The following is a 14,451-nucleotide window of genomic DNA, read 5'->3' as shown; positions in this document are numbered from 1 at the left end:
AGTATTCCTGCTTGATGCCTTTCTTCCCCCTCTTCCTCCATGAAGTTGGGAACTGAATGTTGTTATCACGGGCTTTATTTTTGTGAGGATTTTACTTGAAAGCTTGTTGGGAACTTGGGCAAACACACTCTCAGAATTCATATATTGAATACATTGAATCCTGAAATTTCAAAACCATCTTATCATATGGAGAGAGTTATTGCAAGGTAAGGGGGCTCAATATATATGGGACTCATCCCTTGGTCTAACTCTCTCTAGCATAGGGGACGATTCGGTTTGCACACGCCATTACCATCAGAGCATTACCACACCCTTGTGGCGTCACTCGTTAGCCTTCGGGGTTTCATTGTTTATAATGCTCAAAATAAAGGTTTGCGGGAGTTAGTCAGGCTTCTTGTGCTGCTCTCATGTGCTTGGAGTTTGGAATATACTCCTACATATCAGTTGGCATGCTGTGCACATTTTCATTTGCCTCCTCCCACATCCCCTCCTTTCCCTCCTCAAAAAGATATGGATGATATTCCATCTTTCAGAATGTTAAATGAAATTATTTTGCAAATAATATGTGAGACTTACCGGAAATCGCGGGATATCAATTCGGGAGGAAATCTGAACTTTGATTTTTTTGTTGCCAAAAGAACTTCACTTGAGTAAGGTGTGGACAATTTGTAGGAATCTCTAAGGCATCTCTAGACGTGCCCTGGTCACACTAGCGAAATCGGGTATGAAAATGTTCAATACGCTTTATGTTGTTTTTAGGTACTTCTCAATGTTATGGCGAGTGAAGGCTCCACACCTGTAAGTTCCGTGTTATTGTGAACTTAGAGGTCTCTTATTTGTATGCATTGTCTGATGAAAGAGACGAAATCTGTGGGTTAATTATGCAGAATAGACATTTCAAAGCCAGAGTATCTGACTAGGTTCACAATAGTGAGAGAATATGAGGCTTAAAGTTAACACCAGACGTCTAATCTCGAGGAAGAGAAGGCAAATGCTGTAGTTCGGGTCGTTGGAAACCTGCTAGTGAAAATTAGATCATGGTTCTGAAGTTCTCAAGGAGGCAGGGGATGTGCTGTCATGGCGGAGGGAAGCATGAATTAAATGTTGAACGTTAAGTACACTTTCATAGTTACTGCCATTATGTATCTGTACTTAATGGCAGTAAATTTGAGAGGCTGGCTCAAGTTGCCTGATCCACCGAGGCATCCAATCTCAAAAAATACTGTGCAAATCGATTCATTAATTAGCAGTAAGACAAGTCCGTACGTGTTTTCGTTTTTCTATTCAAAACTTCTGATTCCGAAGATTCTGACGGATATGCTTCTTGCTTTGTTTGATGGTGTGCTGCTTTGGACGAGACAAACAATGCGTGGGCTGGATCGTTATTATCTGGATGATCGATTGAATACATAGTTTAAGCATATACTAAGCTGCCCTTATGCTTTCCCTGTGGGGAAAAATTCTTAATTTCTGATTTTCGTTAAGGTTAATAATTGCAAACAGAAGTTGATGTAGCGTAGGAGTTAACATTTCTGAAGACATGTTACAGTGTGAACAGTTTAGTTACGCAATAAAGTCCCTTCTTAATTAGAGTTAAGGATTCAACTTAGGGGTATTTGGATTGCAACCAAACTATGGTTTTAGAAGTAATTTTATAGTCTACGAAGCAAATATATAGAGAAGTTTGTCTCGATTTGCAGAAAAGTGTTTTTTAAAAGCACTTCTGAGTGTTTCCAAACATTTTTTTAGTTCATGTACATGTGGACCTTGTTGAGTCCATGGTTCAGAGTTTGAGACCCAACAGAATTGCCATAAAACTCCACCAAGGTGCTTGGCGAATCTTTGAAAGCTAGCTACTATTAGTTCATCACTAGTTGCTTAGCCTCTTTAATTTGGTGCAAATAAAGAGGTTTTTGTTTCTTCTTCTTGGGCAGGGCCCCTGCCTCCTAGAGACTCTCTCCCGTCACTGCTTCCGTTGTGAAGTGAGAAAACATTCACGTCAGACGGTCACCGTTTTTTCTCTTTAAGAAATTTAATTATTTTTACGTAAAAATATAAGGACATGGCATGTAAACGCTAAAAGTTGACATGTAAACGAGACTACATATATTATTAATTTCTTTTTAGAACCTGTTTGTAATTCTCTCATGATAAAATATGATTAGCTATGATTGATTATAGGCAGTTCCAGAGACCACCAAAATCAAAATTAGTTTTAATCGATTTCAGTGTGAAATCAAATATACATGTTAATAATTGATCTCAGTAGACTATTTTGATTCCGAAATCATCCTTCCTAATATTCTGGTACAAATTCTGTTTCAGATAGTGTAACGACAACAAATAACAACAGTACATAATGTGAAATGTTAAAAGAAGAAGAAGAAGAAGTAAAGGATTTTGTACCCACAAAGATACTCTTGTAGTTGCTTTTCATTATCCGCGATTTAAAGTGAAATAATAACGAGTTTGGTTATTTAGTTCTTTATGGTCAAACAAATATACAGACAATTACATTTGCAAGTCATTTATAAAATTTACGAGGAAAACTAGTTTGGAGGTTCTTATAGTTTTCATCAATTTTAAATTAGGCCCCTATGTTTTTTTTTCTTTTTTATTGAGTCCTTTAATTTTCTGCCGTTGGATTTGTCAGTCCCCACGGTTAAATGAAACAAACACAGTTAAAATTTCCGTTAATAAGCACAGCTTTGAAACATCTCGATTTGAAAAATCTTGTCCGTCTATCTCTTCCATCATATCCCAAGCTTTGAAACCAAGCTCCCCCCTCCATCTCTTCGTACAATATATATGTTTTATGTTAAACAATGGGGCTTTGTGGTGTCGCCTTGGATCGCCACAAATGGAGCAAGCACAATGGATAGAGATTTCCCTGTTAAAGTGAAGCTTGGATATGGAGAAAGAATGACTTAACTTGAACCTTTGCATTTTGTCAAATCTTTGTTTGAAACTTAACTTAGAGGTTGATGGTACAGCGAGGAATGCGATGCTTTTGGGGGCATTTAATTTTAACAGCAATCATCACAATTCCAATTGCTGACCTGTGAAAAATATTACTCTGTATAGCTGATGAATGGCTGAAGAGGTGGGAAGGGACGGCAGTGAGGTTAGGAAGATAGTGGGGAAGGAGAAAATATTGAGGAATGAGGGGGGAAGCGTGGTCTCAGAGCTTGGGTTATGGCGAAAGAGAAGGATGGGGAAGGTGTTTCAGATGTCTAGCTTTGCTTACTAACACAGATTGTAACAGTGTTTGTTTTAATCTAATGGCAGAGACTAACGGATCTAACGACAGAAAGTTAAAGGACTCAATAAAAATAAAAATAGTTTAGGGAGCTGATTCAAAATTGATGAAAACTATAAGGACTCCAAATTAGTTTTCCCAAATTTATAACATGACATCAAAGTGAATTCATCACGTACGTATTATTTATTCTGGTCAAATGTATTTGTTATATAGTTATTTGTGAAACGAAGGTGTCGTAAGTCATAAACAGCTATCTGAACCTTCGAATATGAATATGAATATGATTGTGATTCAAATGCTTGAAAAATAACTCAACTCAACATAAGAGATTGTACACAATTTAGTGTCTTACATCATTTGACTCTTTTTCTCTAAAAATCAATTTAAATAAACTGGCTAAATGGCCTGTTCAGCCTATCAAAGGAGTAATCTGAATCAGGCGCAGATATATTTAGTAGTATTCGTATGTTTCTACATTGGCAGCTATGAGGCGTCACCTTACATACAAAAAGGATATGAGCATTATATATTACGCGGTTCTTAATCAAGTCCTTGAGTTCTGATTGCCCATATTGCTCCTTTGAAAAGGATGGTTTGAGTTCAGATTCTCTGCTTCTTAATCGTGATTAACACTTTAATCAATCATTATAAGGAGACAGAGATAATAGACGCTACCAGAACTGCATAATTAATCACCCTATCACCCTCGAGTACTTGTCACGTAGCATATCCATGGTTTATTATCATGTAAATGAACATGCAAAAAGACAAAACATGTTGATTTTGCATATCTTTTTTGGGTAGTTCTCTACATCTTTATGCTCGCTATATATATACACACAATCTGAAATTGTCAGCCGACAGTAACTTAATTACGGGTGATTGGTCGAATCCATATTATAAATTTGTTCGGGAGAGAAGTATCCTAATGAAGATTACATCTCAACTAAAATACGGTTCAACTAAACATATGCATAACCAATCAAGCTCCACCGAAAAGAAGCGGAAAAAAAAAAAAAAAACTGAACTCACACTCATAGCTTCATTATCCTAGTTCAATAGTTGATCGTCATTTCAAGTGGTCTATATGTTAAAATGGATACGAGATTTTTGACTCTGATCTAGCCTGAAAACATATGTATGTAAAGTGTGGGGGGCAGCGTGTATTGCCATCTTTCAACTTCTGGATAATTTTCAATTTTTTGATGCAACAAAAATAAGAATTAATCTGAAAATGAGCCAAACAGTCTATTCTCAGTTATACATATAAAATAAATGGAAAAAAAGCAGCAGTACGCGTTCAAAGTGTCTTTGCGGTCTTCAATGGTCATACCAAAACCTGCTATATAGAATACTAACTACCAATCCCAGAATCAGAGATTCGTGTCTCGCTGATATAACTTCTGTTTGATGCAATATTAATATACTGTTCCCTCTGGATTTTATATGTAATGGCGACACAGCTTATGTATTGTATAAGTTATTGGTTATTAAATGAACAGAAAAATATTAGAAGCCCACATGTATTATTTACGTATAATGTTAGTATTGGTTTGGGCGGCGATCTTTGGTTGGCGCATTACTTTATTCAATTCAATCTTGATACAAAGCTTACTCATATCTCTGAAATTCCCCAAAACAGATCATTTCTCTAGTTATTCTAAACATATAATTAAGGATCTTCAAGACTGGTGAAAGCAGCACGCGTCCATGATCATCTCCAATCACCAGCCACTTTGGATATGTGAAATTATTCGATCGGCCGGGCGGCACTATCCAACCAATCAACATCTGAAATGGGCATGCTCCATCTCATGCAATGGACCCCCTATCCATTAATTTGCTCTCGCTCTCTCTCCGAGACACAATACACAACAAACACTCGACACACACACACACACACACATATTGAATATAATGTGTAACAAGAATAATAGTATTAATAGGGATATATATATATATATATATAGAGGGGGACCAAACATAGTGACATATATAGTGTGGTTATTTGGTGCCCGAGGAGACCTCTGTATCTCGACACCTTATCGACCACTTAATCCGACACATGGAAAAGCCAATTTCGATTTTGCTGTGGATCAATAATCCTTTTTTCTGAAGGGGGTGGAAAAGAAAACATAAACCCCAACCCAAAAATGAAGAATATACATTGAAAAAGTAATGAAAGAGATGGATATATATATATATATTTATATATATATATATGGTGGATGCATATGGATAGTGCATGTACCAGAAAAAATAAAGCTAGGTCCATCGACCAAAAACCTTATCAGCAAACAATATTCAGAGAGGTGAGGTTCAGGTCACTGAGGTTATAACACCCCACGTACGTGCAACACAATCTGAGGGCATGTCACTCGAAACGCACGCACTTTTAATCTTAATTAGTGTTAATTAATGAAGTTAAAAGATGGCTTTGTTTTTGGAGCATGGAGCACTATGGCAACATCCACCACAAGGAAAGTGACAATTTCACAATGAGTTTGTCCCTTTGTTCTCCCCATTCTGTCGCCTTGATTTTTTTTCCCCCAACCTTTTTCCTATTCATGAAAGCACGCAGAGATCAAAATATGATTAAATATGTGGGATAGTGGAGGCGGGTAATAGTGGGCACACCAGCAGCCACCAAGCACGCCTGCTTCTTAGTTGAATGCTCCATTTTTGCTTTGTATCTTCTTCAATCATGTCCCCTTATTAACTCTCCTACCTCTTACCATGTCCTCCCCCCCTCCCCAAAAAATATGTGCTTTTCTTTTTATTTGCACTATCTCAATCATCATCCCTAGCTTGTGTTGTATATTCTCCGAATCTCCCCCTTCGCTGGCTAAAATTTAACATATCCACACTTAATTAGTTCAATCCTCCGTGTTGGGTTTTGTCTCTTTCTCCGTCTTTATTTAAGTATAGTTAAAGAAACGACATAACATTGATTTTGTCCTCAATTGAAAATTATTGACGGGGCAAAACTGTAAGCTGCTGCGATTAGATATCCATGCCCAAACAATCAATGAATTGGATTACAGAGAAAGCTAGTAAGAAGCAGCAAATTAAATTGCAGGGACAATTGCATGCAATTTATTTTTAAATTTGAGGTTTCAAAATATCGCATGTTGCTTTATACGCCGTTAGGTGAAACCCCCTCATTTAATGGAAGAAGAAGATGCTATATAAAAATGACAAGTCGTACCTCAGCTGATATTTATTTCCATCTCTCTTGCCATATATATGTCTGTCGTCTTGTGTTTGTGTTTTTCTCTGCTCAATTATTTTCTTCTCATCAATACATTTTCTGCGCACATAAAAGAAGTATTAGCACACACACACACATATATATTTGTGCATAGAAATCAAAATAATATATATAGATAGACAGGACGGCAGCAAACGAGACATGATCTGTAGAATTATAATGACGAACATAGAAGTTATCGTTAAATAAGAAAGAAAAAGAAAGCTAAGGTAAGTAAAATATGGGGTTTGACTTTAGGAGGGGATAACAGGCGGGTGGGTTATAAATTATGAAAGGCATTGACTGAAGGAGGAGAGAGTGGAGAAAGGTGGATAGCATATATAGATATAGGGACAGGAAAATGGCATAAAAGTTGGTGAAAATGATTCGAGGGACGGATCACATTTGAAATATTACTCAAAAACGCTTTATTTTTAGTTTGGTGTGTGTGGGATTAATGTGCTTGAAAAGGTTGTTTGGCACTCCTTTGTCTCCCCATTAACGTAGAGAACCATGAAGTGGTCTGCCATGGTGCTCCACCATTTATTTATATGCACGCGTGTGCATTTAGATCAGTTCATATGTGCCCAACTTTAACGTGTAAAGTAAGTGATCCATCGAACGCTATACTATACTCATCAATACTATTCAAAATATATACGAACTCCATCCCAAGTTGGTGTTGGTGGAACAATATAATACTCCTCCGGTCCTTATTATAAGACCCAATTTGACTTTTTATTTAGTCCTAATTATAAGACCCAATCCATTTTGTTTCTTATATTTATGCATTTTTTCCAAGATAATCCTTCTAATAATGATAGTTTTAGCCAATATACTTAATTAGCAAGGATATTTTAGGAATGACAACACTTATTTATTATAAATAACCAACTTAACTTACTTCCTTAATCTCCTCAAATAAGTCAATTGGGTCTTATAATTAGGACCGGAGGAGTAATATGCATCTTTCATTTGATTTTGTTTATACTATAACTATATAATATCTTATATTACAAAACCAGATTCATTCAAGTACTGTCATATCTAATTTAGATAAATCTTTCAAATTAAATACTCCTCCAATTCTTAATATAAGACCTATTTAACTAATTTGATTAGATTAAGAAAGTTAGCTAAGTTAGTTAATTATAAGAAATATGATATATTTTTCTAAAACATTATAATCATCTTTCTTAATATCTTCGATCCCTCACTCACTTGATTATGGTTGAGAGAGTATCTATAAAGATAATTTAGAAAAAATTAATAAATATAAGAAATATGTCTTCTATTTATGGTCAAAATTAACTTAACAATTAGGTCCTATATTAAGGACTGGAGGAGTAACAATTTATTCATTCAATCTGTCTTGCTTGCTATGGCTTTCTCTTCTTAAAATAACTACTACTTCTAATCCTAAATATAAGAGCTAGTTGACTAATTTGAGCAGATTAAGTAAATAAGTTAAGTTAGTTATTTGTAATAAATATGTGTTGTTTTTCTTAAAATATCCTTGCTAATCAGGGTTATTGGCTAGAACTACCATTATTAGAAGGAATATCTTGAAAATAAATAAATAAATATGAGAGACAAAATGGATTGAGGTAATAAATAGGTGTTATCTTTCCTAGCTAAAATATCCTTACTAATCAAGATTATTGGCTAGAGCTACTATTATTAGAAGGACTATCTTGGAAAAAAAATGAATAAATATGAGAGACAAAGTAGATTGGGGTCTTATATTTATGACCAAAATATATAAAAGTCAAACGAGATATTATATTAAGGACTGGAGGTAGCTAGTATCAAATCCACCTTAATTATAATCTCTTTCTTATTTAATTCGTCATGACGACCATCATTCCAGAGATCAGATAACATTTTATATATGTACCTTCAATTATCAATAACTCAATGTTATTTCTTATTTCTTTTTTTTATGATAACTCAATGTTATTTCCCCATTGTATTACATATTCAATTCATGTTAATATACTGCTCCTAATTTTATAAGTACTTCTACTTCAATTTGTTGTTTTTTTTTTTTCAATTTGTTCAAACTCTTTTCATTGAAATTTTTTTATATATCTCAGCTCTCGTCCACTCTAATGATTCTACTGTTTCTCTGCCTGATCATCAACTCTTGCCATCTCCGATGCACATATGATTTTTTGTTTTAGTTGGGGGGATCCATAATGGAGGGTCGTAAAAATAATAAAAAAGATATTATGAGGTGATTAAAAAATTAGGCACATGAAAAGAATGGAGATGATGGAGAATGAAGAATGGATAGAGAAGTGGGTTGTCCACAAAATGCATAATGGAGGGAAGCCACGCTTAAGTCTGCCTCCAATCCCCTCCATCCATCCACCCACTCCCCCCCTCCCCACCCTCTTCCTAAACGACAATCTCCCATCACCTTCCTAATATTCAATACAATATACCAATAATACCAATAATATCTATCTACACACACACACATATCACAATTCATTCATGTCTAAACACTGCAATTAATTTCCTAAGCACAGAATATAAAATATTTTTCTTTCTACTTTAAATGGTGGGCACTAACTATTTAAAATTACAAGTGAAATTAAACTTGTAACAATTTTTTTTAAAATTTAGAGTGTAAACACTAACAGCTTCAGATTATAAGTGGGGTTTAACTAGTGATCTCCCACTTACAAAAGAGTTTTTATATTGCTGTACTGCAAGATCATTGTCAAATTGTATAAAAAAAACCAATTACATGTATTATAACATTTTTTGAAAGTTCACGTAACAAATTAAAAAATATGTTTAGTTTATGATCAAAGATGAATCAAAATCAATATAAATACGTTGCGTGGTAAAAAAAAATCAACTTAAACACGCAATATAAAATCTCTAATGAGGTGTAGTTGTTCATAAATTAGGAAAGTGAGCTAATATATTCACGTCACAACAATTGCCTAACAAATTATTTATAGCACTTGTCCCGATCCAATTAAATTAACTAATTCCGTTGGTCCTTTGGATAATATTTAAGCCTAACATCGTACCCCACTGCCCCTAGCCGGCGAACATGGTGGCTGGTACTGTCCTAGATTCGCTCTCCATTTCCATTCTTCCAACTATTTTTACTCCTTTGGTATAGAAAGATTTACAATAAGGTCCCATACAAAAAAATAATTATAAAACAAGTCCCAGAGGTTGTTATTATTCATTCTAGAACTTGTTACTACAGGCTATTTAAGTTGTTATTGAATCTTTTAGTAGTTATTTCTCTTGTATGAGATTTGACTGTCACTCTCCCTTTCATATATTATCCATTTTATTCTTTAGCCCCATCTCTCGCCTTCCCTTCTCTTTCATTAATTTACTTTTATCATACAACTAGCTTTTGAATTAAATTTATATGTGACCTTTTATATTTTATTATTACATTTTACGATTTTTATTAAGTGTTGAAATTATAAAAAAGTTGTTGTAAACGATACTGATAAAATGATGAAACTCGATCGTATTATTGTAATTGTCGTGATAAAACAGAATTATTTTGCATTATTTTAATAAATAGTTTTGGTGACTCAATAATGGTCACTAAGACTTTTAAGATCCAAGGGGTGGTGGAAATAATGAGGAATATTGTAAAATCGCCAATGATTCAACGTATTATTTGATGTGAAGTATTGATTTGGAATTTTATAAATTGAAATAACCTTATGAGATTATAATGTGAAATGATGTTTTTGTAGAATTTTTTCCTATTAGTTAAAAATAACTCTTTCATGTTAACATGGCACATCCACAAAAATCCTTAATTTTAGATATAAAAATATACAATTAGTTTAACAAATCAGATTATTTTTTATCAAGCAAAATTCAACCTAAAAATTCAGACATTAGGTCTTTAATGATTTTTTTCTAACGGGAAAACCACTTCAATTTAAACCATTACATTTACATATACTAATATCATTAATACTATATTAATCAAGCTTAAAAGTTAAAACCTTCCCTCGATTTTTTTAATCATTAAAGATAAAGATTAAATGTTGCCCCATAAAAGAATTTATCCTTTTACAGAGTTGGACGTAGGGATAAACTCAACGGACAGATATGGCCCACGTGCAACTCGACGCCCTCGTGGACGTGCAGGGCCCACCACTACCCAGGTAGAGTACAAAGTAGAAACGCAACTTTCCGCGCGTGCTAGTTTGGAGTCACCACAAATGCTTGAAAGTTGGGTCCCACCTCTTCAAATGCCGACACGTCATAAAAGTGGACTACCAGCTTGGCTTCCCACAAACAGCCCCAACCGCCTGTACACCCGTGGTACCACTATCCATCCCCATTAATTTTCTTCCACTTCACAATTGCCAAAATTCCTTCTTTTTCAAAGAATCCGGTTTGGTCATCGTGATTTTATGAAATCAATGGTTATATTTCACATAAGGCATAAATCCAGTAACAAATATTCTTTTATTTTCAAATACCACTTCTAGTTCTTATAAAAGTTAGTTTAATATTTTATTTAGTTTTAAGTATAAAATCTTAATTCATTTTATTTCTTGTATTTGTTTTTTTTTAATAATCCTTGTAGTGGTTACGCATGTCTAATTATAGTTCTAGCTAATATATATAATTAGTAAAAGTATCTTAAAGAAGATAACATTTATTTATTATGAATAACTAACTTAACAAATTTTTTAATTTTCTCAAATTAGTACAGTTAACTAGTTCTTATATTAAGGGGCAGGAAGTAGTACGTCTTTATAATAAATAAGACAAAATGACAAAAAAATATGTGGGAAAATATGGTAAAACAAAGTGTAATAAAGAAGAGTATAATTAATTCAAGAATAAAATTAAAAAATACATTAAATATTGAGACAAACCCAAATTAAATCTTATAAATTGGATCACATATGTCCTCAAATTGAAAACTTATAAATAATATACAGTGACTAATTTATGTAATCAATTTAAAGCCTACAAAAATTACATTATTCTTTAGTCATGAAGAATGCACCATCTATTTCTATTAAAGATGAGCTCTTGAATTTCAAAAATAAAAGTAAAGGGGAAAGAAGCGGAGAAGTGACAACGTAAGTTAAGTGACCAACAATAGACTCCGAGAGCTATCCATATTCAAAAGATATCTTTTAAAGTCGTCTCCTATAAGAGAGATAAAATCATGCGCGCCAAGCTCATGGAAATAGATTTGGTGCCCATATCTAAAAAAGTCAACCCCATGTATTTCTATTTTCTCTTATAACTTTTGCGCCCACTCACAATCAAATAAATTACATAACTTATAATTGTTTTTTTTTTTGCTTTACGTGATTTCATGTCCCAAATTTTCTAAACCATTAGCGGCAAGTTTACATGATTTTTTTTGAAAAATATACACCTCAAATATTATCTCAATGATTAGGATGATATCCTAAAATTTGAGTGAGAGGGGACTTTCTTACATATTTTTGTCAATATAAGCTAGAAAATATAATGTTTTGATGCAATCCCTCCCTTAGCTTCGATGGTAATTGTAGGGTGACATTGACCAACCTCGCGGACGTTCTCAGAGAGTGGTAATTAATATTATTGAACTTATTAAAGAATGAGGGACTTTCTAATTTTTCTCTTCACTGAAATTAATAATCACAACAAAGTGTTGGCCATGAATTGAAAATATGCCAACAATTTATACGGGATAAAGAATTAACCGCTACATCTTTAAGAGGGAGTGTGTATGAGCGTGTGTGTGTGTTGGGGGGAGGTTTCATTTTCATTAATATGCACACATTTACATAATAATTTGGTACAATTATGTTGTATCAACTTAATGTTATTTTCATCAGTCCAAAAAAAAAACTTAATGTTATTTTTAGAGTTTATTTTTTCAAACAAAAAAAAATCTTATGAGATCGTTTTCTTTTAAGTAGTGTGTGGCCCGTAATATCCGTCGGATATCCCTGGAGGGATATGCATAAAACTATTACCTTTTTCTTTTTTTTTGGTTTGGCTTTCAAACACGGGTACTATGCATGCACAAGGATGAAATGATTAAAGTATGGCATAGTGGATGATAATTGTAATTAATGAACACTTGTGTGGGGAGAGTGGCTATAAAAAGCCAGAAGCGGAGCTCAGTGGCAGAGAAGCACGAATACATATTAGTGCAGAAGCAGCATCTCCAACAATAGTTTTGGTTGGTTCATTCTCATATTACGACAATATGGGTGAGGCTCCTGAGCTGTGCTATGTGAATACAATAGTAATGGCTTCTCCAAATTTGGGCATGAAACCGACCAGAACTTCACCCACCACCACCACCACCACGATTCTTCCACCTCCGCCTGGTTCGAGGAAGTCATCGATCACCATCTCAAGTGGTCTTTTGCTCTCAATAGGTTCTTCTCCCATCCATCCCTCCTTCTCTCCGCCTTCATGAATCCTTACACATATATTTAATTTTTCTTGCTCTGTCAAAATCTCAACAGCGTCCTTCATAAGGGGATTAGCCAGTACCAGGAGATTGCACTCTTAGACACCAAGCATTCGGCAAGGTTTAATTCCGCCTCTCTCTTCATTCACATCATCAATAAACCAAAACAATATTCATTCGCGTACTCTTGAGTTTTCCCTCTTGTTAGAACTGAACTCTGAAAGTGTTTTACTTTTACACAGGCGTTGGTGATTGATGGAAGATGCAGAGTGCTGAATCAGACGAGTTCATTTATCACGAGTGCTTGATTCATCCGGCTCTCTTATGTCATCCCCAGTAAGTTCCCTTGCTCAATTCACTCTCCTTACTTATCATATATACTCCAATAACATATTGGGAAAAAAGACAAACATAAAAACAAGAACAAGAGGGGAAGTGCGCATATATCAAAATATTCGTTGGGATAGTGTGAAAGGGCTTTTAATTAGAAGGCTTTTAATAAGATGAAGAGGCATTGTAATGAATGAAAATGTTGATTGATGCGCATGGGACAGCCCAAAATCAGTATTTATAATGGGAGGAGGCGAAGGTTCTGCTGCTAGGGAAGCCCTCAAGCACAAGTCACTAGAGAGAGTTGTCATGTGTGATATCGACCAGGTTCCTTTCTTCATTAATTACATTTATTCTCAATAACCCTCCACGATCTTCCTCCATCAATATTTCTTTAACCCAGAAAAAAAAATTGCAGGAGGTGGTAGATTTCTGCCGTGAATACCTGACTGTGAATAAGGAAGCCTTCTCTAACAAGAAGCTTGACCTTGTCATCAATGATGCCAAGTAACTTTTTCCGATCCTTCCTCCCCTTTTTACTCATTTTCTGTCTTCATATATTGCCTTTTAAAGATTTTTGTCTTTTCATTCTGAATATGATATATATATATATATGTATATTAATTACATCTCCATCCTATAACAAGCATGCGTGTGTGTTTTATGCATTATATAAAGATGGCAGAACGGCATAACTTATAATAATACGATTTATTGTAAATTTTATCCTATGCATTGATGATGTTGATAGATTGATAATATCTTTATATATTGATGGCTACAAATATGAAATAAAAAGGATAAATATTCTTGCTAGTTCGACTTGTTTCTGTTGTGTCCAAGAGTCCAAGTAGTTCAAAATATAGGCATTTCAACTGCTGAATACTCCAAAATAGACCCTTAGGCCTTAGCTCCTCCTTCGCTAGTTCTTATCCTTTAGCCTTTAATATCCAAATCCCCAATTTTGACCAGTGATGATTTTGATTTAAGTACGCATAATGCAATTGGATGGGATCTAATATACAAAATCTGGTAAGAATATTAATTTTTAAGAGTATAAAAATTAATAGTGACATTTATTTTTAAATGACATCAATAGATAGTAAAATAATAGTAAGATTTATGACATATTTTACCATTTAAAAATTAGGAGTAATATAACTTATTTTTTTA

At 34.2% G+C, this 14,451-nt stretch overlaps 1 protein-coding gene across 1 annotated transcript; it reads left to right on the top strand.

Moving 5' to 3' along the window:
• The first annotated feature begins 13,207 nt into the window (after nucleotides 1-13,207).
• Nucleotides 13,208-13,915, top strand: LOC114747864 (thermospermine synthase ACAULIS5-like). Its single transcript, XM_028936208.1, has 3 exons — nucleotides 13,208-13,284; nucleotides 13,503-13,605; nucleotides 13,697-13,915. The coding sequence occupies exons 1-3, from the start codon at nucleotides 13,211-13,213 to the stop codon at nucleotides 13,787-13,789; spliced, it is 270 nt and encodes an 89-aa protein (XP_028792041.1). The 5' UTR covers nucleotides 13,208-13,210; the 3' UTR covers nucleotides 13,790-13,915.
• The last annotated feature ends 536 nt before the right edge of the window (nucleotides 13,916-14,451 follow it).

Source organism: Neltuma alba, unplaced genomic scaffold (assembly GCF_004799145.2).
Source record: "Neltuma alba isolate B1F8T4 unplaced genomic scaffold, ASM479914v2 tig00000909_pilon, whole genome shotgun sequence".
Lineage (NCBI taxonomy): Eukaryota > Viridiplantae > Streptophyta > Magnoliopsida > Fabales > Fabaceae > Neltuma > Neltuma alba.
This window is presented reverse-complemented; position numbering and strand designations above follow the sequence as displayed.